Below are 22,405 nucleotides of genomic sequence, written 5' to 3'. Positions count from 1 at the left end.
CCCCTTTAAGGAAAGTGTTACCATACCTTGATCACTATGCAGGTGCCAAGTATCGCAATGAAACAATGCAGTGTGTTAAGCAAAGCAATCGGCGCTGACATCGAGTACCTCAAGATGAACAACACGTGAACACATACAAGTCAACAAGAGTCCATATCTCTTCAGCTCTCTCCTTCCCGCTTTAACACAGAACAGCCTGAAGCAGTCCATGCAACCATATGTGGCAAAGGAGCAAAAGATGGATGATCTGCCACTGCAAGGAAAGAAACTATCCCTTAGTTTCTTTCCTTACCAGTGGCAGATCATCCATCTTTTGTGATTTTCATTTAAGGTGATGCCTCAACCTTCATGCTGCACCTTTTCATGGAACAATTGTATGAGGAGATGAGATACATGATGACTTTTAGGAAGAATGGCCAGATGTTTGACATGAGAGTGAAACTCAGCCTCTGTCAGTCTTCCTTCCACGCGCAAAATATCACGATCATCAATACTTTACTTGTTCAGCTTTGAATGAAATTTCTTCCCTTGATTTGGAGATTTAATTTCATTGCCAAATTCTTCCTTTTGGACTGTACGAATTATGATTTGCTCATCTTTTCTTTTTTCATGTATTGTGGCTTCATTTTTGATCTTTCTACACTTTTACGCTTTCACTGCCCTCTTCCAATCTGAAAACCTTTCAAACCTGTACCCTTTTGAGTTCTGGGTCTCGCTTGTCAATCTCTCGTATCTTTGCCAGAGGAAACTTGGAGCAGTAAACAAGTTAGATTCTGTGAGTTCCTTTACAGTAAGTCCACGAGAGGCATGGTCAGCTGGGTTTTGATCTGATGCAACATCTCCACTGACTAGGCTTAGTGCTTGTCCAGATCTGCCGAATTCAGTTGACTACAAATACGTGGAACCGTAACTTGCATTATTGTTTTGGATCTCACTCCCTGCATCTGATTCTAATCACCAAATAGATGGTGGGGACTTTAAGTCACTCTAAAAAATCCTTTAAATCCTCTAAATTTTTTATTTTTTTTTTACATTTCGGAGTTCATTATTGCATTTAGCTGTTTTACGAGATAATCAGCAGCAAAATGAAGGTTTGCAAGTGTAAACTGACATTAGTGATAGCCTCAATAAAGCATTTTTGGTGAAGACCTAAGACTTAAGACATATACAACATTTAGAAATGCACTTAACTATGGATCAAAATTTGGATCATTAATTAACTATAATATTTCCTAGTTTCGACTTATCGTTCGTTAGGAGTCTGGGTCGCTTAGAGACCTTGTTTGGCCAGAACAGACTCACGACACATCTGGGCTAGTCCAGGTCTTAGTCAGAGGCTACCCCGTAGATCGCTTACCTTAATGCAGCCATCTCCTCGATAGACTCAAAAAGAGTAATTTTTTATGCGTTCCCTAAGTAAAGGAATGGTGACAAATGCGTTCACAACGGTGACAAACGGCATATTCAGATAAACAGATCATCTAATTTATTCACGTCTCAACGTGTCAGGGTTACCATTGTTAACTTGAAGTGCATCATTGTAAATATCACCATTGTTAACATCTCATGCTGATTCATGAGATCCTGACGAAGACAAAAGGACGCGACCTGCACCGGCGTCCACGAGGGAAACGAGCCGGCGTCAGGAACAGGTTGAGGGCACGCTCACACCGCTCTCCCCTACCTAGTGTCCTGTTAGCCAACGTCCAGTCTCTGGAAAACAAGCTCGATGACCTCAGGGCAGGGATCAAGTTCCAGAGAGACATTCGGGACTGCAACCTCCTCTACTTCACCGAGACATGGCTGAACCCAGCGGTACCGGACCACGCCATACAACCGGACGAGTTTTTCTCTGTTTACCGCATGGACAGAACAATGGAGTCGGGGAAGACACGGGGCAACAGTGCAAACCTCAAGCGCGCACTGCCGAACTTTCACCAGCACATCACCTGCCCCACCAGGGGCGAAAGGACACTGGATCACTGCTACACACCCTTCAGAGACAGCTACAAGGCAAAATCATGCCCACCGTTTGGTAAATCGGACCATGCCGCCATTTTCCTCGTACCTGTTTACAAACAGAGGCTGAAACAGGAAGCCCCGGTACAGAGGGAGGTGTCACGCTGGTCTGACCATTCGGTGGCCGCTCTTGCAGGACGCTTTGGATGACGCAGACTGGGCCATGTTCAGGTGTAGCTCCGAGGACGTCAACGTGTTCACGGAAGCGGTGGTGGGATTCATCGGGAAACTAGCGGATGACACGGTAGAGAAAACCGTCATCAGGACGTTTCCCAACCAGAAGCCGTGGGTAGACAAAACTATCCGCGACTCTCTGAGATCCCGCTCCGCAGCCTATAACACGGGGATAGTCACCGGGGATATGTCTGAATACAAGGCTGCGTCGTACAGCGTGCACAGAGCGGTAAAGGAGGCAAAGAGGTGCTACGGGAGGAAACTAGAGTCACAGTGTCAACACAGTGACTCTAGGAGCCTTTGGCAGGGACTGAGAAACATCACAGACTATAAAACGCCAACCTCCAGAGTGGAGAGCGCGGATGCTTCTCTGGCAGACGAGCTAAATAACTTCTATGCTTGTTTCGAGGCTGCAGCTAATCACGCTAGCGCCGCTGGATTTTAGGAAAGGGAACTATGTGAAAATGCTGTTCGTGGACTATAGTTCAGCGTTCAACACCATAGTTCCCTCCACGCTCACCTCCAAGTTGGAGGTCCTGGGACTCAGCCCATCCCTGCGTCACTGGATCACAAACTTCCTGACCGACAGACCACAAGCCGTACGGATGGGAAAACACACCTCATCCTCCCTCACTCTCAGCACTGGAGCCCCTCAGGGTTGTGTTCTGAGCCCCCAGCTGTACTCGCTGTACACACATGACTGTGTGGCCACTACAAACTCCACCACCATCGTTAAATTTGCTGACGACACTGTCGTGGTGGGCCTGATCTCCAACAACGATGAGATGGCCTACCTTCAGGAGATCAACAACCTGGAGAGATGGTGTTAGGAGAACACCAGCAAAACATCAGCAAAACAAAGGAGTTAATAGTGGACTTCAGCACGAAGCAGGTGCGCTCTTACCATCCCATCATGATCGACGGGACCCCAGTGGAGAGAGTGGACAGTTTTCGGTACCTGGGTGTTCACATCACGCAGGACCTGTCTTGGTCCTGTCACATCAACACCCTGGTGAAGAAGGCCCGGCAGCATCTATACCATCTGAGGCGCTTAAGGGACTTCAGACTCCCATCTCAGGCTCTCAGGAACTTTTACACCTGCACCATCGAGAGTGTCCTGACGGGAAACATCACCTCCTGGTTCAGGAACAGCACCATGCAGGACAGGCGAGCCCTTCAGAGGGTGGTGTGGTCAGCTGAACGCACCATCCGCACTGAGCTCCCTGTGCTGCAGCACATCTACAACAAGCGGTGCTGTACCAGGGCCAGGAAGATTGTGGAAGACCTCAGCCATCCCAACAATGGACTCTTTTCTCTGCTGCGTTCAGGAAAGCGCTTTCGTTCCCTGAAGGCAAACACAGAGAGAATGAGGAGGAGCTTCTTCCCGCTGGCCATTCGGAGTCTGAACCAGAGAACACCCAGTACCTAATCACCGGGGATTCCCATGTTTACCCCTCTTCCCCAGATACTCGCCACTTACATTTGGACAATTGCACTAGTCACTTTGCACTGGACATTTGCACAGCCACTTTACACTTTATATCTTATATTTATATTTATATTCTATACTTTTTTATTTTATTTTTTTATATTCTACTTTGCACAGTTCTTTTTATACATATTTTTTATATTTTATATTTATATATACATTCAAATTTTGTTTTCTATTTTGATGCTGGACGGTCAAAAGAACATTTCACTGCATGTCGTACCATGTATGTATGTGTATGTGACAAATAAAATTTGAATTTGAATTTGAATTTGAATTTTGAATTTGATATGGACAACTAGTCTTGCAGGCTTCTATTTCTAAAAATAAGAAATCCAGTCTCCTGTGAAAAAACCTGTACGTGATCCTTTATTTCCTCCACCACTTTTCACAGGTGTCTGGTTGTGAATGTAGTTTGTAGACCAGACAAAGTTGTGTAGTTATGGGTAATGTGTGACCTCCTTTTCCCAATCTCTTGTGTAGAACAGCAACAACTGTTCAGTGCGTGCTTGGCATTACATGAAACCTGCTTCAACGTTACTTATAAAAATTTTTACTGTGGTTTATATAAACAACCAGTTTATTTTTTCATCCCATCTCGGCCTTCATAAAAACTGAGGACAAATATGTCTCGATCCCAGTTGTGTAACACAGAGACATAGGTCTCATGGCTTTTCTGTTTCTGTTGTTTTCATCAATGAGGAAGGCGCTACTCAGACACTTTGTGCTACAAAATGATACAGAATAGTCAACAATTATGCAAATCAGAATGTATTGTTTTTCCCTTTTAATCCCTAAGTATTCAAGTTGGGAGTGTGTCAGTCAGAAAATATGTTGGGTGCAGTCTCTGTTTAGACAGAAATGTATAAATATGCCCCTCCAGTAGCATGGCTGTGAAACGCTGATTTAGATGTTTTCTCTTTCTATATGGCAGATCACTATAAAGAGGAGACCTCTGCTGTATGTCATCGACATTATACTTCCAGTATTTTTTTTTCCTTCTGTTGGATCTGATGTCCTTCTTCATTTAAGCAAGTGGAGCAGACAAGCTGAGCTTTAAAGTGACTTTATTGCTGTCTATTTCTGTGTTGTTCTTGATTCTTAATGACACCCTGCCCTCTGCAGCAGATAAAAAAGTCTGTCATCAACTGCTGCAATTTTACTGTTAAAATTACACATTTTACTACACACAGTGCACACTGCAAAGATAAAACAAAATATGTAATGGATTATATCAGTGGTTCTCAATTACAGACCAAAGGTACCACTGCTCCTCACATTTTGAATGCTCCTTATTTACCACATCATCAGCTCATTAGAATTGAGAACCACTTGAGTTTTTCCTAAATCTCAGTCCACAAAGCAAACGCATACTTTTAAGTACTGTCAAGGGAATGCCAAAGCAATATAATCTTAACTGTAAAGCCATGCTGGCCAATCAGAAGTCTGAAAAAGTTTCCATTAGGCAGAGGTAACAAAACGTGCTCAGACATCACAAGACAAAAACTTGTGTCTTCACGATAACACTGCAACCAGAGTTTTTAAAAATGTTCAGTTTTAGTGAGCTGATAAATAGCTCTGGTTTTGGTAACCATGCTAGTGTGGACAGGGCCTGTGTATTATATTGAAAGTCAGAATTCTGCCTTTTTTCCCTCTTATTTGCGACACTTCCTTTCTGGCAAAGCACCAGAGGAAACCACGAGATGTGACTCTTACAGGATACAGGGGTTACTTACTTTTTTATCATAAACAGAGCTTTGTATGCCATATTTATTCTTTGGCATGATAATCAATTCGCATATGAGTGTTTTGTGACTAGCGCGTGTTAAAGTATGTAATGAGGAGGTGGAAGCCAAAGTAGAATCCATTCGCGGAAGTTTATTATAGATTAAGACAATGGACATCAATGTTGAAACAAAGCCAGGGTCAATACCAGGTAGATAGTCCAAACAGCAAACAGGTTAGAGGGTGATCCGGTTCTCAGAGTCAATGGGCAGGCAGTGAGTCGTTAACAGGTCAACAGTTAATCAGGCAAACAAAGCAGACAAATGGAATCAATGGAACATGAGTCAGGTAAACAGGCAATGGTCATACATATGGATATCAGAACAGAGTAGTAGAAACTCTCAGTAAAGCAGTCAGACTGGCAATACTTCACATCTGAATGCGTGGAGGGCTTCTGGTTATAAAGCCCTAGACAGGAAGTAGGCAGAGAAGAAGCAGAGGAGGCTGAGCATTGCTAGTACTCGGGTGAGGGCTCCCTCTGCTGGTCAGGCGTTACAAAGTAATCAAAGCATCAAGAGCTTGCTTTGTTATCCACAACAGATATTATCCTTTAAAATACATGTTTTTGGTTTTCTGGCTTACATACTTAGTCTTAATATTATCAGCCTTGTTCTAAGTCTAATACTCTAAATTAGGTTTATATAATAAAGATTGTATTTGTTTTAGTTGAAAGTATTAGCTGGCTCAGATTAGCTTCGGTATCAGCCTCACAGGAAACACTCAAATAACACTTAGCACTAACCCCTCACAAGATGTTGAAAGGAACTGTGCAGATATGATATAGTTCATTGTAAATGAAGTAGATTTAATATGGTGTAAAGTTATAATCACATATACATAAATATTATAATGTATAGTAATAGTTTTTTTAATTAGTTTTAAAAACTTGTTATAACACAATATGTTTTTTTTATAATGCATTATGCGTTCTTTATAATGTCCATAAGAATACCCTTAAAATGTATTATAAATACAGGCTTTATAGAAAGTGTTACTGAACCTTTTCGAAACGTCAGAATCTCTTCATTCACGGTGTAGAGCACTTTTCTTCTGAATGTCTCTTAACGTGCAGATCAAGGGAGTGGTGCCTTGATGTGCTGCCAAACCCCAGTGAAGTACCACTGTGGTCCAGTAAAAAATTTATGATAAATCATTGTCTGATTATGGACATCATAGTGTACTGACTTCACTATAGAAGTAAGTAGAGCCAGGTAGCTAATGAGTAGGATAAAAGACAACTTTTGTGAGTGTAAGGGTCCCCCTTTTCCTGCAGAACGGAATCCAGAGGCCCTGGTCGAAGGTCAATGCGTGTTCGGTCTTTTCTTTGCGTCTCGTTAAAAATCACTAATATTTATTAATCTTTTGTGTTTCCAATTATAGTACTGACCTTATACATAATTTTATCTGACTCCAATCTTTCGTGATTTTAGTTAAATTTATTAAAATGTAACTGCTGATCCCTCTAGTTGTGATTAGAACAGACTCACGACACATCTGGGCTAGTCCAGGTCTTAGTCAGAGGCTACCCCGTAGATCGCTTACCTTAATGCAGCCATCTCCTCGATAGACTCAAAAAGAGTAATTTTTTATGCGTTCCCTAAGTAAAGGAATGGTGACAAATGCGTTCACTACGGTGACAAACGGCATATTCAGATAAACAGATCATCTAATTTATTCACGTCTCAACGTGTCAGGGTCACCATTGTTAACTTGAAGTGCATCATTGTAAATATCACCATTGTTAACATCTCATGCTGATTCTTGATGTCTGTGAAAATTAGAATAAAATATTTAATAAAAAAAATCTAAAGGAGCTGTTAAAATTAAGTGGTTAAGATATAAGTTTTCAAATTAAGCATATGGACAACTAGTCTTGCAGGCTTCTATTTCTAAACATAAGAAATCCAGTCTCATGTGAAAAACCTGTATGTGATCCTTTATTTCCTCCACCACTTTTCACAGGTGTCTGGTTGTGAATGTAGTTTGTAGACCAGACAAAGTTGTGTAGTTATGGGTAATGTGTGACCTCCTTTTCCCAATCTCTTGTGTAGAACAGCAACAACTGTTCAGTGCGTGCTTGGCATTACATGAAACCTGCTTCAACGTTACTTATAAAAAATTGTACTGTGGTTTATATAAATAACCATTTTTTTTTCATCCCATCTCGGCCTTCATAAAAACTCAGGACAAATCTGTCTCGATCCCAGTTGTGTAACACAGAAACATAGGTCTCATGGCTTTTCTGTTTGGGGGGAGTTGGGTTTTTTTTGTCAATGAGGAAGGCGCTACTCAGTCACTTTGTGCTACTGTGTCTGTTCCCCGAATTAGAATATGCAGAGAACGTCCAAACCAAATCAAAAGCAATAATTTAATTAATGTCCAACAAATTAAAACTACCTATAATTCAAATATGCAAATGATAAAACTTGGCTCGCTAAATATTAGATCACTTTCCACAAAAGCACTTTATATATATGATTTGATCAAAGATCAGAAGCTAGATTTGCTTTGTTTGACAGAAACCTGGCTAAAACCAGATGAATATATTACTCTAAATGAATCTACCCCCCAAAATTATTTCTATAAAAATGAGCCACGTTTAAAAGGTAAAGGGGGAGGTGTTCTACAATTTATAACAATATTCTTAGTACTTCTCAGAGGGCAGGCTTTAAGTATAACTCATTTGAAGTTTTGGTGCTGCATATAACATTATCTACAGAATCATGTGCTAGTGTTAAATCTTCTGTCATGTTTGTACTGGCTACTGTATACAGGCCACCAGGGCACAGCACAGATTTCATTAAAGAATTTGCTGATTTTCTAACTGAGTTAGTACTGGCCTCAGATAAAGTCTTAATTGTTGGTGATTTTAATGTCCATGTTGATAATGAAAAAGACTCATTAGGATCAGCTTTCTTAGACATTCTGAACTCCGTTGGGGTTAGACAACATGTCTCTAGACCTACTCATTGTAGAAATCATACTCTAGATCTAATACTGTCACATGGAATGGATGTTAAAATGGTTGAAGTACTGCAGCAAAGTGATGACATTTCAGATCACTATCTAGTCTTGTGTGAACTCTGTATAATTAAACCTGTAAACTGTGCACCTTATTACAAGTATGGTAGAACCATCACTTCCACCACAAAAGAAAGCTTTCTAAGTAATCTTCCTGACTTATCTCAATTCCTTAGCACATCCAATACGACGCAAAAACTTGATGATATAACAGAAACTATGCACTCTCTTTTTTCTAGCACTTTAGATACAGTTGCTCCTTTGCACTTAAAAAAGATAAAAGAAAATCTGACTCCATGGTATAATGACAACACACGCACCCTAAAGAGAGCAGCCCGGAAAATGGAGCGCAGGTGGAGAAAAACTAAATTAGAAGTATTCCGTATTGCCTGGCGGGAGAGTATCCTGTCATACAGAAAAGCATTAAAAATTGCAAGATCTGATTATTTTTCATCCCTTTTAGAAGAAAACAAACACAACCCCCGGTATTTATTCAGTACAGTGACTAAATTAACAAAAAAAAAAACGTCAACAGGTGCTAATATTCCCCAAGAGTATAGCTGCAATGAGTTAATGAATTTCTTTACTTCTAAGATTGATACCATCAGAGATAAAATTTTAACTATGCAGCCGTCAACTACAGTTTCACATCAGATAGTGAGCTTTAGATCCGATGAGGAAAAATTACACTCTTTCTCTATTATAGGAGAAGAAGACTTGTACAAACTTGTTAAATCAACTAAACCAGCAACAAGTATGTTAGACCCTATTCCATCTAAACTATTAAAAGATTTGCTTCCAGAAGTCATATATCCTATTTTAAACATTATTAATTCATCATTGTCATTAGGATATGTTCCCAAATCCTTCAAACTGGCTGTAGTTAAACCTCTCATTAAGAAACCACATCTTGATCCCAAAGACTTAGTAAATTACAGACCAATCTCTAATCTCCCTTTTCTGTCAAAGATACTAGAAAAGGTAGTATCCTCACAACTGTATTCCTTTTTAGAAAACAATGGTGTCTGTTGGAGGATTTCCAATCAGGTTTTAGACTGTACCATAGTACTGAGACTGCTCTCATTAGAGTTACTAATGACCTGCTTCTATCATCTGATCGTGGTTTTATCTCGTTATTAGTGCTATTAGATCTTAGCGCAGCATTCGATACTATCGATCACAACATTCTCTTGGATAGACTAGAAAACTATGTTGGCATTAGAGGAAGCGCCTTAGCATGGTTTAAATCATATCTATCTGACCGCTATCAGTGGCATATATTGTGGCATTAAATGAGGAGGTATCATATCAATCACAAGTGAAATATGGAGTTCCTCAAGGCTCAGTGCTAGGACCGTTACTTTTCAACCTGTACATGTTACCTCTGGGAGATATTATCAGGAGTCATGGTGTTAGCTTTCACTGCTATGCTGATGATACTCAGCTCTATATTTCAGCGCAGCCTGGTGATACACACCAAATTGAGAATCTAACAGAATGCATAGTCGATATAAAAAACTGGATGATGAGTAACTTCTTAATGCTAAATTCTGAAAAAAAACAGAGGTGCTAATAATTGGACCTAAAAACCCCACATATAATAATCTAGAACACAGCCTATCACTTGATGGCTGCTCTGTTAATTCTTCATCATCAGTTAGGAACCTAGGTGTGCTGTTTGACAGCAATCTTTCCTTCGAAAATCATGTTTCTAGCATCTGTAAAACTGCGTTTTTCCATCTTAAAAATATATCTAAATTACCACCTATGCTTTCAACCTCTAATGCAGAAATATTAATTCATGCGTTTATGACCTCGAGGTTAGATTATTGTAATGCTTTATTGGGTGGTTGTTCTGCACGCTTAATAAACAAACTTCAGCTAGTCCAAAACACAGCAGCCAGAGTCCTTAACTAGAACTAGGAAGTATGATCATATTAGCTCGGTTCTGTCAACACTGCACTGGCTCCTATCAAACATCGAATAGATTTTAAAATCTTATTAATTACCTATAAAGCCCTGAATGGTTTAGCTCCTCAATACTTGAGCGAGCTCTTATCACATTATAGTCCTGCTCGCCCGCTGCATGCTCTCAAAACTCTGGCCATTTGATAATACCTAGAATATCAAAATCAACTGCTAGCACCTAAACTCTGGAACAATCTCCTAACTCTGTTCGGCAGATCCTTTTCCAATCTAGCACCTAAACTCTGGAACAATAGAACAGGCTGGGAAGTTCAGATCACTATGAACAATCTCCCTAACTCTGTTCGGGAAGCAGACACACTCTGCCAGTTTAAATCTAGATTAAAGACACATCTTTTAACTTAGCCTACAGATAACACACTTTTTTTATTATTCAAATCCGTTAAAGGATTTTTAGGCTGCATTAAGATTTGCTGATTTTTCCTAAAATACGATGTACTTGTGACATCTAAAAGAATGGCATCTACGCTAATATTAGTCTGTTCTCTTTCTCAATCTGTTTTCACAGCCTTGTATCCAGACTAGATGGTGGAGCAGTTAAGTGCTTATGTTCATCAGAGACCAGAAAACCTAGATGCGCCCGTGGACAGATCACCAGATCTGATGAATTACACACACACACACACACACACACACACACACACACACACTAAGTCATTTACACTACCTCATGCGCCATTAAATTGAACTGGAAGTTAAGTGCTGGGCGTCCGGTCAGAGGAGAACTGACCCCAACTGAGTCTGGTTTCTCATAAGTATGGCAGTAATCCTACTTATATTTGGTGGTTTCATTGATCTTGTATGGCAATTAAAAAGCAAATGTTGTGCAAATGTCCCCTGAGGACGTCACTTTTGACCACTATTGTGTATATTGAAGGCTCACCAAAGTGATAAATAGAGCAAAATATGTGCCATTGTTCATTACATCTCACGTTTTATCATCAACTTGATGCAGCATGTTAGTAAGATGTGACTCCGTGGAGGCCAGCTGTCACACCATGCACCGAGCCCTCCATCCTGTCTCTTCTGGAAGATAAAGCACCTTGTAGAGTGCGTATTGAGGTGCAGCCACTTCCTTACCAATTGCACAGTTTTATTATCCATTTTACAATATTTCCCTCTAGCTGTTAAGGGTTATGTTTTGCATTTGAATTGTATATTTACACAAAATTTGTAAGCCATTATAATATTAAAGGCTTTATAATCCCTTGTTGTGTGTGTTTCCAGGTTTCTTTTGTCATGTGCATAAACTCTCTAATGTAAATATATAATAAACATATGATATCGGATATCAATATCTGCTCAAGAGAAAAATGCAGTTTGACTAAAATCTAGCCAACTCAGGATGATGATCTTATCACACAAAAGTAGTTTGTTTCACATCTGCTTTTCAACAGCACAAATATCATTACAGATGAAAAAATAACAAAGGCATCAAGTGCCCAACTAAACCAAACACTAATCTCCATGATGGTGGCAATAACCAATAGACATCACCATTTGATCCTCTATAATGCTCAATAACAGCAGGTTATAGTGTCAGTCAGTCATCTATCTATCTACACCACTCTCTACAGTGGATAAAATCCCATTGATTGGTGAGTCTAAACCTGACATGCTCATTATGGCTTGACTTGTTTACAGTTGAAATCCTTGGTGTTAAATTAACACTGTAATGTAGAGACATATATAGACACCCAGCAAAGTGTTAAAAGTTACACTATAGTTAATGAGGCAATTAAGAGATTGATGATTGTCCATTATTGAAGACAACTTGATGTCAACAAGCAAAATCACCAAAGAAGAAAATCTCCATTACAGTGGTCAGTGTTTACTTTAGTTGGGCTCTTTACTTTATAACTTTATGAAGTGTTTGGCTGCTGTGATGCAATTAAAACAACTAGACAATTTAAAGAATTATGAGACAAATGCACTTATTTTTATTTTTTGAATTGTCAATAATGCACACAGACATCAAGGCCAGTTATGAAAATAAATGAATATTGGAATCCTTGAGCCTGTACGCCTGGTATTAAGAAGACTGATATTTGAGTTTAGTAAGCTTTGCAATGTCGCCTTGTGAAAGTGAACCGAACCATGAAAAAAACGCAACATTGTAACAAATTACGTCCCTGTTTCGGGAAAAAAAACAAATGACCTACAGGTCTGAAAGCACCCTAACAGTGAGAGATTCAAACCTGACAGCAGTGTGAGTGTTCACAAGTGTTACAGTAGGTGTGTTCTTGATCTCACCAAAATATTGGTTTGATTTAGGTAGCAGAACGTCTTGGGTAAATACCATTCAAAGTGAGAATCATATGCCCTAGTCATTCCCAAGAGCAGAGAACTACTGAGGTTTGCTAAGACTGCAGTAGAAAATTAAGGTGAAAGAGCAGTCTGATATTCGTCTTCTATACAATAAAGAATTCACACTGAAACTGATGTCTTTCATACATATATGCATCAAAACAGTATTTGAGGTTAAGCATATGTGTATATAGCCACTCTGATCCAGCACATGACGTTGTTTTTGTTGGTTTGAAGCTCGACACTCAGTGAGGACCTGCTTTAGAAGGTCAGGTGTCCATCAGTGAGTGGAAATATGAAACATAGCGCTGGAAAAAGCTACATTTGCGAGTTTCTAGAGAGTCGAAGCCAAGCAGAGTTTAATTCCAGGCCTGCTCAAACACACAAACTATGTAGCCTGAAGGCCTGGATCAGGCGTGTTTAATTAGAATTGAATCTAAACTCCAATGTTGGGTCCGAGTACAGCATCTGAGCATCTGAGTACAGCAGACTTTTTTTTTCTTCTTCTTCTTCTGGCAGTTGTACTTGTGTATCTTTTTTCTACACTGGTGGTGATTGTTAACAGCAGGTGTTCGTCCCTAACGCACAATCCTCCTTCAATTATTCACTTAATTATCTCATTAACTCTTTGTGGACTTGAGATTTGACTCAAGACTGCAAGTTTGCATCTTAAAAGGAATGTCATTTTGTTCCTCCTTTTTTCCCCATTTTTTTTTTTTTTTTTTTTTATTTTATTTTCAGATTTTAATAATATATTTCATAACAATAACAAAACTATATAACTACAGATTTCTTTCAGTAAAGACATTTGAATTCACAATCATCGTTTGTACTTTTTAAAAAAAAAACATTTTCAGAAATATGTAAAAAAAAAAGGTAAAACTACTATTACTGTCTTTTACAGTGAGCATAATGTCTGAATAGTAATTGTTTACTAATAGTAAATACAGTATTTATGTGTGCCACCTTGTGTAAGACATCACGACTGATACCAAATCCTCGCAAGAACCGACAGAAATGTAATAACTGTGATTATATAAAGAACCAGGAAAGTCACATCTATGATTCTTGCCACTCTGATCCAGCACAGAGATCTCTGCATCCCATGCTGGTCTCCAACTGAGTCTGGAGGGCTCTGCTGGTCTCCTACATCTGTGACAGAAAATAGTTGCTCTGGATAAACTGTATATTTAATATTTGATACAATAGTGAAAATGTTCTTGACACATACTCGTATCTCGCTCAACAGCTGTTGTTTCCACTGCTCTTTTTTCTCCACCTTTAGCCTTTAGAAGATTCACCAGGATGGTCTCCAGAATGCTGATGCCAATGATACTGAAAATCGCACTGCAGTAAATGCCTGTGAAAACAGTGAACTATGACTCTCAGATAATATAGAGTCTTGGCACAGAGTCCTGCTGTACAAAGTGGTGTATAAAGTACCTGAAAGCCATAATCAAATAAGCACAGATATCTTAACAAATAACGACTTTGGTAGATGTTTAAGTAAAAGTCTTAAGGCATGAAAAGTATTTTTTAAGTCTTAAATGTAGTTAAGTATTGAAAGTACGAAGCACTTCTTCCAGTACTTGCAATTTTGCTGAGCGTGACTGTTCCTGGATCAACGTCTTATTAACCAATCAGATTTGAAGAACCATTTCTTTCATAGGTTTTGTGAAGTTTAGGCTTGCAATCAGTGTTTGGTGCTTGTACATCAGTGTCATTCATCTGTCATTTCCTCCATTTTACACACGGGTAAGGTTAGGTTTAGATGTAGAGATATGGTCAAAATTACATTTTTGGATTAAAATGATGTTCCAGGGTCAACAAAATATGTCAAACTTGGCAATATCAGGATGTGTTCCAGTACATAGTGTAGTTTATTCCAATACAAGAAAATATTTCTGGAATCAGCATCTAAGCGTGGTAACAATGGTAATAAAGAGTTAGGTAGTTACTTTTATTATGTTATTACTATTAAGTCTCTTTCCGGCTCTTATTGGTTAAAGCTTATGGGGCTATCCCATAAGACTCAAACCTAAAGACTCAAGAGATTAACTAATTTATTCACTATCCGGCTCGTACTGCATTGGTTAAAGATTATGAGGTTTGTCGTATAAGAGGTGAGATGAGCTAATCAATAACCCAGGTAAACAATGAATACATTTTTCCTGTTTCTCATATCATTATAGATTCGTATTGTTTGTAGCGTGATCAACGTTTGCACGAGCAATAGACACATAACATTCTAATTATGTTTTGCTAAAATGAACAAATTGTTCACTTGGGTGAACGAGACTTAAAGATCCGAGTCGGTAAAATGATTCGAACTTCTCTGGCACCCCGTTACACTTTCATACCGTGGTCGTGCCAGGTAAGGATGTCATAAGCTGTTATAGGTGACCTCTAAAGCAGTGGCTTTCAACTCCAGTCCTCGAGGCCCACAGCTCTGCGCATTTTGTATATCTCTCTTATTTAACACGCCTGATTCAGATAATCAGCCCGTTAGGAGAGAGATCCATGAACTGAACTGAGTGTGTAAAAAAAGAGAGACACACAAAATATGCAGAGCGGTGGACCTTGACGACTGGAGTTGAGAACCACTGCTCTAAAGGATGCCGTGGAAGGTAAATCGGTAGCAAAACTTGAGAGCTTGTTGATCTTGATTTTCACAAGTGGTCAATGATCAACCATGTTTTGAAGCTGAAGAGCCCTATTTTAACCATCTAAACTTATGAACCATGGTAAACTTACCAATCAGAGGGATTTTATCTGCCGTAGAGGGCAGGGTGTCATTAAGAATCAGCAGCAGAACAGAAACAGACAGCAGTAAAGTCACTTTAAAGCTCAGCTTGTCTGCTCCACTTGCGTCTATGAAGAAGGACATCACATCCAGCACGAGGAAGACGAATACTGGTAGGATAATGTTCATGACATACAGCAGAGGTCTTCTCTTGATGGTGATCTGCCATATATAAAACAAAAACATCTAAACAACACGGCAGTGCATGGGCTGATGCAAAAGAGAAACATCAATGCTTTACGTGAACCATTTAATGAAAGCTACTGCGATGATGCAACCATAACAAAATAACAAAGCTTAACTCTAGCAGCTTTTGTGAGCGAGTCAAGGTCCACATTATGCATAAATATGTCCCTCAGTATCACGTAAATACACAGACTTCAAGAAGCAGCACATGAATCTCAACAATGGTGGCAATCAAGAAAGTTCTTCACTGCAGCGTGAATAATTATCGTCACCACCGTTGAGGATCTTTTGATTTGCATTCATGTCTAAAGGCCCAAGCAAATGCGCTCTTTTATGTTCGAAACTAAAGCAATGTTTATATGTATGTTTTCAGTTTTGCAGTACTTTTTCAGCTGAAAGGCAGTCAATGAACCAAAAAAAGACCACTTCATGATTCTCTTTCAAATGAGTTATAACCAAAAAAACATTAAGCACATCTGCTACCACAAGCTTTTGAGTCAAAACACAAGTGTGTAAAAATTTGTAAATTCTTAAAGTAAATTCTTATAAGTTTGCCCCCTTAAAAATGGATCTCGAGGTCCAGATTTGAGGATCACTGATCTAAACCTTTGTTAATTCTCAATTAGAGCTTCTGTAGACACAAATTAAACTCAATTCAGTGAATCTTGTTTGTGGAGTTGTTTAATCAGATCTTGAGAGATTCATTTCTTCGTTGTTTTTCCAAGCAGCTATTAATAATCAATACATTATAAAATGAGAAGAAGCCTGGTTTTGGTAATATGGTAAAATGAGTATTTTTTTATTGCAAATCTATTGTTAACTCCATAATGATCCTTACTTTATACCTTTTAGTATTACCTTACACACGATGCCCTGTGCTCTGTACCTGATGTGCCAGCAGCTCCTGTGAACTCCACAGAAGACCGGACGTGTATTCATACACATTTATACTGACGAGTTCCCACTCGCCCTGGGCCTGAAACAAGTCCTTTGAGTCCTGGAGAAGACTTGTATTATCAGAGATTGGATTTATTTTAAGCTCCTCATCTAAAAAATATAAATGAATTATCCTCATTTTTTATAAATGCCATCGATTTATATTTAATATATTTCTCCTGAATGGTAGACGTACTTGTATACACTGCAGAGTGAAGTGTTATGTTGCAGATTTGTGTGTCGAAGGGAAATCGGTAGAGGTCCATCTTACAAGCAGTGGTCAGAGATAAAATGTCAACCGAGATGCACAGTCCCCAAAAGTTTATCTGCACATACGGAGACTCTTTTGTTCCAAAATCTGTCTTGATGCTAATCAAAGAACAAAGTGAAATACCGATTAGCATAACCGACGACTTCACGGATGAAAAAAATGTCAGCAGGGGTACTGAAAAAGGTTGGTTAGAGAACGTTTTCACCATTGACCACCATTTTTGTCCTACTATGGAAGACAGTGGTGACCCAAAACCTTTTTTTCATAATATCTTCCTTTGTGAATTCATAAAGTTTTGGAACTACTCAAGGGTGAGTATATGATGATAATATATAATGGAAAATAGACACAGTACTTTCAATTTAAATTGCTGTACATCATTTAGATAAAAAAACAGACTTACACGTGTTTGTTGCATCCGAGTCTAGTGTCGAGGACTTAGATAATTAAGAGATAATTAAGTAACTTTTAAATGATTGTGCATTAGTGATGAACACCTGCTGTTATTGAGAATTTTTGAGATGCATGTTTCATGGTGATGTTTTATTGGTTTAAAATTATGTCACCATCTTGGAGATCGATGTTTATCGTCATTGTGTGGTAGAACGTGATTTATTCACGTGATTTGTGTGGTGCCAATGCAGCATAGCGCAGCTTTGAAGTAAAGAGAGAGCAGTACACACACACACACACACTCATGAAAACCAGCAGTTTAACAGTTGGAGCACATGAATATTACGTACTAAATATTTGTTCAAATATTTGTCACACACAGACATCAAGAAGCATGTGAATCTCAACAATGGTGGCAATCAACAAAATGCGTCATGCTGCAGTGCATGTTGGGTAACACCGTAATAAAAACTACCATCATGCCGTGCAGTATAAAAAAATACGCGACTCAATGCTAGATAGCCATGCAGTGAGAAAACATCTGTGACCCGGCTATTTGGAAAATCGCGCAGTCTGAAATACAACACTGCTATTTATACACAAATTAATTATTTTGTCCTATTCTTTTACTCATCGTTTTTCACCCTCTAAATGAGAAAATCATTTCATACCTTTCTTTGATTAGAATGTCTGGCGTCCAGAGCATACTTTTTTTTACTGGGATTGTTTTGATTCCACAATAGTCTTCAAACCACCATGACAGGTCATTATACCAAACCTGCAAGGTTATTGATATCAGAGTGATTACAAAAGGATCGATCCACCTCACCTTGAAACAAAAACTACATTTTTTAGTTACTTAACAATCCTGGGGACGCACCCGTCAGAATATATTATACCATGTCTTCAGTAGGAAGACATAATACATTCTCTGAGGTGGATCCGGTGGACTGCAGTTGAGAAATGCACATTGTATTCTGTATATTCATGCTTGTTAGACATTCACGCTGGATGCCAGTATTTGTAACATACAGCTGAACCGCAGCGTGCACCATATACAGAATACACGATGCAGTGGATGCTGGGAACCATTGAGGAGTCAGGATGTGTTTACATTAACATGCGACCACTGTGATCCAATCAAGAAAACTGGATCATCAAACATGGCGTATTTACTCTTGGTGACACGTCAATGCCAAGTGTAAACACAGCCTTATGTGGTGGTTCCCAGCATGCATTGCAGAATGAATTTCACCATTGTTCACATTCATAAACTGGCCCTTGTTGCATCTATTGTTGCAACTATTTCTGTACTTGTGATGATCAACAACAGTGAAATTGCTAATGTGAAGTCTAATATTCTATAAAAACTCATAAACTAAGTGAAACTGTGAAAAATAGGTTCAGAAATGTACTTACAGTTATCATTTTGACCTGTGTTGTGAGACTCTGGGCTTTTTCATTCTGTAAAAAAATGTAACGGTGCTACTGCAAATGTTTGACGTTACAATCTGTACGAGGAGATGAATCATGCAGGACTCATACCACATCTATGATGGAGGTCACATACAGGCCCACAAAAACATTGGTAATAACGCTCCAGGACACAGGCCGGATGTCTGTCGTCAGAACATCAGTCTTGTTGAAGCCAAGATGTTCAAAAATTGTCTTGTAAGCTGAAGAATAATCTTCATAACTGCAGTTTTCAGCATCAGACATCCACCCTGTGAAGATAAAACCTTCTATTACATACCTGAATCTATTCCAGTGAGCAACTTTTACTGTAGGGAATTTTGCTGAACCGTCTCTTGCATGTACTGATACTCTCAAAAACTCCCAATAAAATCACTGGTGTTTACTCTATGAAATGAATGAAAATCCCCAGAAAAAGACACTCGGTCAACGAGTGAGTGAGGAAAATACCAGCATTTTAGCAATGACATATATTTCTATATAGACAATATTAATCGGCTATTTTTGTCTTTTGAAAGCTGCCTTCGAAATCCACTTGTTTCCTAAAATGTTTCCAAAGCAGATAAATATTACATTTGTCTGCCTTCTAACTAAAACAGCAGCATATATTGAATCAGAACTCTTAACAAGAAGTAATCGGCTCAAGAACGTTAACATACAGGATGCAAGTGTGGAACATAATGCTGTAACGTAGTTGGCTTAAACGCGAACAAGCTGTCACCTCGAGGAATGCTCTTGCTTGCATATGAAATCAATGGATCCGATACTAAATGAGGAAATTCGAAATGACAAAACTCAAGGTGTTTATCCATTCGTCAAAAAAAGAGCAGAAAAACGTAATTCGTAGAAGTTCCTGCAGTTTCCAAGTTACAATACCGATGCATTTTTAACACTTCAAGTGTTGTTCATGTTAGTTTGTAATGAACTAATTTAAATAACTGAGTTGTACAGTGTTCTGATTTAACAATATTTAAAAGACAAACTTACCAACTGAGGCAAGAACCACTAGCCAGTGAAGGAACATGGTGAAGAGTGCAAAATCCTCGCAGTGTCTGAGATGCTTTTATAGGATGACAGTTCTAACTTGAACAAATATAAGCCATTGTAGGTTATATTTATGCTCAGAGTTAGAAACATCCCCAGCCTCCTCCATTATATATATAGGTATTATAGCTTTACAAAGTTTGCTTTGGTAAGAATGGCACATAACACCTAGGGACATACTATACATTACACAAAAGCATTTATACCTTAAATATTATATTGACTAACAAATTGCGTGTAAATATAATATTAAAATAGCTTGAGGGAAATGTCGCCGTGAACAATGACATTTTGCGTTGAAAGTGAAATTTGATATTGTGCTGTGTTTATTACTATGCACGCCAAACGCGCGATGTCCAGAGGCGATATCCACCTACACGCATTTTTCATTTATTCATCCTACGAGATTGATTAAATAATCAATATATAAAAATATTGTCACACTTTGCGTGCACTGCTCCTGCTGAGGGATCTCCTCACATCATCGCCTGGTCTCCTGGGGGAGGTGGAGTCTTCTGTGCAGTGGACCTCAAAACCAGCAAAGGCGTTCGTTCTTCGACTCATTTAGCAGTGAGATGGTGCTGTCGTAGGTCTGTGGAGGGGCCTTGTAGCCCGTAATGGTCTGAATCCCCTGCCACCTGTCACTATAACAATGGCCGATCCTCCTGGAGCACTGGCTCTGGAGTACTCTCAAGGAATAGATTGGCCCTAGCTGTCCTCCTAGTGTAAAGTTTGTTTTATCCCCTCTGGACTTCACTTTTGACTACTATTGGGTATATCGAAGGCTCACCTCAGTGGCAAACGGAGCAAAATTTGCGCCATTGTTCACGGCAATGTTTGCCGCTGAACAATGGCGGATCTAAGGCTGGTATTAAGATGCATTTTGGTCGACATGGGGTACATATGAACCTAAAGGAGACAACTAAAAACAATACAGAGAACAGCTGGTTTTGAAAAGCACTACCTCTTGTGTTCAAAAGTGGACCAACACAAAATATCTCAAGATACACAAGGCAACCTTTTGAGCAACTTTGGGCCATGTCACCATCAATAACGGCTAACCAGTTGAGACGCCCACGACTGATCTAAAATGTCCATACAGAAATTGTTGGTCAAAAAAGTTGCCTGGCTAAATTGCTTAAGTAGTTGTCCTGTGCATCATCATCATCATCCTCTCTACCTGTGTAATGTTTACTGCCCCTGAATTCTGTGTAATGTTTACTTTCTCTTTTGAATTCTCTGTTATAGTCTAGTCCTCTTCTCGAATCCAGTTCTGAGGTTTCTCATTTTCCTAATAAGCCAAATTTCAGGCAGGGTTTTTTTGAATAGATAATTTGAAGAATTTGAACTTCAGATTCAAATCAAAGTCACACCAAGAACAAACCTAATTCCCATTGAATTTAAAAGCAACAGTATAACGCAGGTTACGGTAAAAATATATAATAAAACGTTTATAATCTCGTTTATTATTAAATGAAAACATTTTATAGAAAGCCTTGAACAAACCTTATCAATAAAAAGTATAACGTGAAAAAATAAATAACGTCTAGTTTATTATGAGAACACATTTTATCATTGCGTTCCTGCAGAAATAACTGCATGCCATTGCTAAAAACAAACTTTATTTTTTCCATATAGTTATTTTTACCATTAGCACTAATTAAACACCAATTAAACTCTTACGAAACCTAATTTCCGGGTCACACTTTATGTCCTTGAAATGTACGTTTATGCTTTGTCTCAGGAAAATAATAATTTTGTATTTTTGTTCAATAATATTTTTATATTAATTATTTACAATCTCAGGAAAATAATAATTTTGTATTTTATACAATTTTTATAATATTTTTCTATTAATTATTTACAATTTTAAGGACACTTGACCCTTTATTTATAAAAATAATATTTATAAAAATAATATTTATAAATGCTATATTTCAAACATTTATCAGTTATTTTACCATTAAAATCAATTAAACCCTGTAACAAAATTATGTACATCACTTGTTTAGAAATTTACATTTTCAGGTCACACTTGATCCTTTTGTTTTTAATATGTTCATAATTATTTAAAGATTTTCTGATACTATATATTATTTTATGACTTTTCTTACCAACATTAATTCAACTTTTGGTAAATAAATTCAAACATTAAATGAACATTCTACAGAATTGCTCTTAATAGATGGATTTTATGTTTGTTATAGACTTCCACGTCTTTCAGCGTATGACTTTTTCCCAAAGAACTTAACGTTTGTAGTTAGCGATTGAACAGCGGATGTTAGACAATGCAGGACAGATATTCCACAGATTTTTAGACTTTGTTCCGAATGACTTTTTCCCAAAAACGTTTACTAGCGATGAACAGCGGGACGTTAGACAATGCCGATATTCGAACATTCAGACTTTCGAATGCTCATGTATTATATATTAAACGGACAGGTCTGTCGCCCTGTAGCCATGTCAATAAACAACACATAATTACTTTGGTCATCTGGTCAGCGGCGGTCCGTCTCTC

General features: G+C 38.5%; 1 protein-coding gene across 1 annotated transcript; it reads right to left on the bottom strand.

The window, feature by feature from the left end:
• Positions 1–13,560: 13,560 nt before the first annotated feature.
• On the bottom strand, positions 13,561–21,093 carry LOC122335232 (5-hydroxytryptamine receptor 3A-like). The gene is made up of 8 exons (XM_043233049.1): positions 18,916–21,093; positions 18,790–18,834; positions 18,042–18,148; positions 16,903–17,075; positions 16,657–16,817; positions 15,536–15,746; positions 14,013–14,141; positions 13,561–13,933 (listed from the first exon to the last, which is right to left on the bottom strand). The coding sequence occupies exons 1-8, from the start codon at positions 19,087–19,089 to the stop codon at positions 13,761–13,763; spliced, it is 1,173 nt and encodes a 390-aa protein (XP_043088984.1). The 5' UTR covers positions 19,090–21,093; the 3' UTR covers positions 13,561–13,760.
• Between the last annotated feature and the right edge of the window lie 1,312 nt (positions 21,094–22,405).

The sequence above is a fragment of the Puntigrus tetrazona genome, chromosome 3 (genome assembly GCF_018831695.1).
Source record: "Puntigrus tetrazona isolate hp1 chromosome 3, ASM1883169v1, whole genome shotgun sequence".
Taxonomy (NCBI): domain Eukaryota; kingdom Metazoa; phylum Chordata; class Actinopteri; order Cypriniformes; family Cyprinidae; genus Puntigrus; species Puntigrus tetrazona.
The sequence above is the reverse complement of the archived record's forward strand: the minus strand, read 5'-3'. Positions and strand labels throughout refer to the sequence as shown.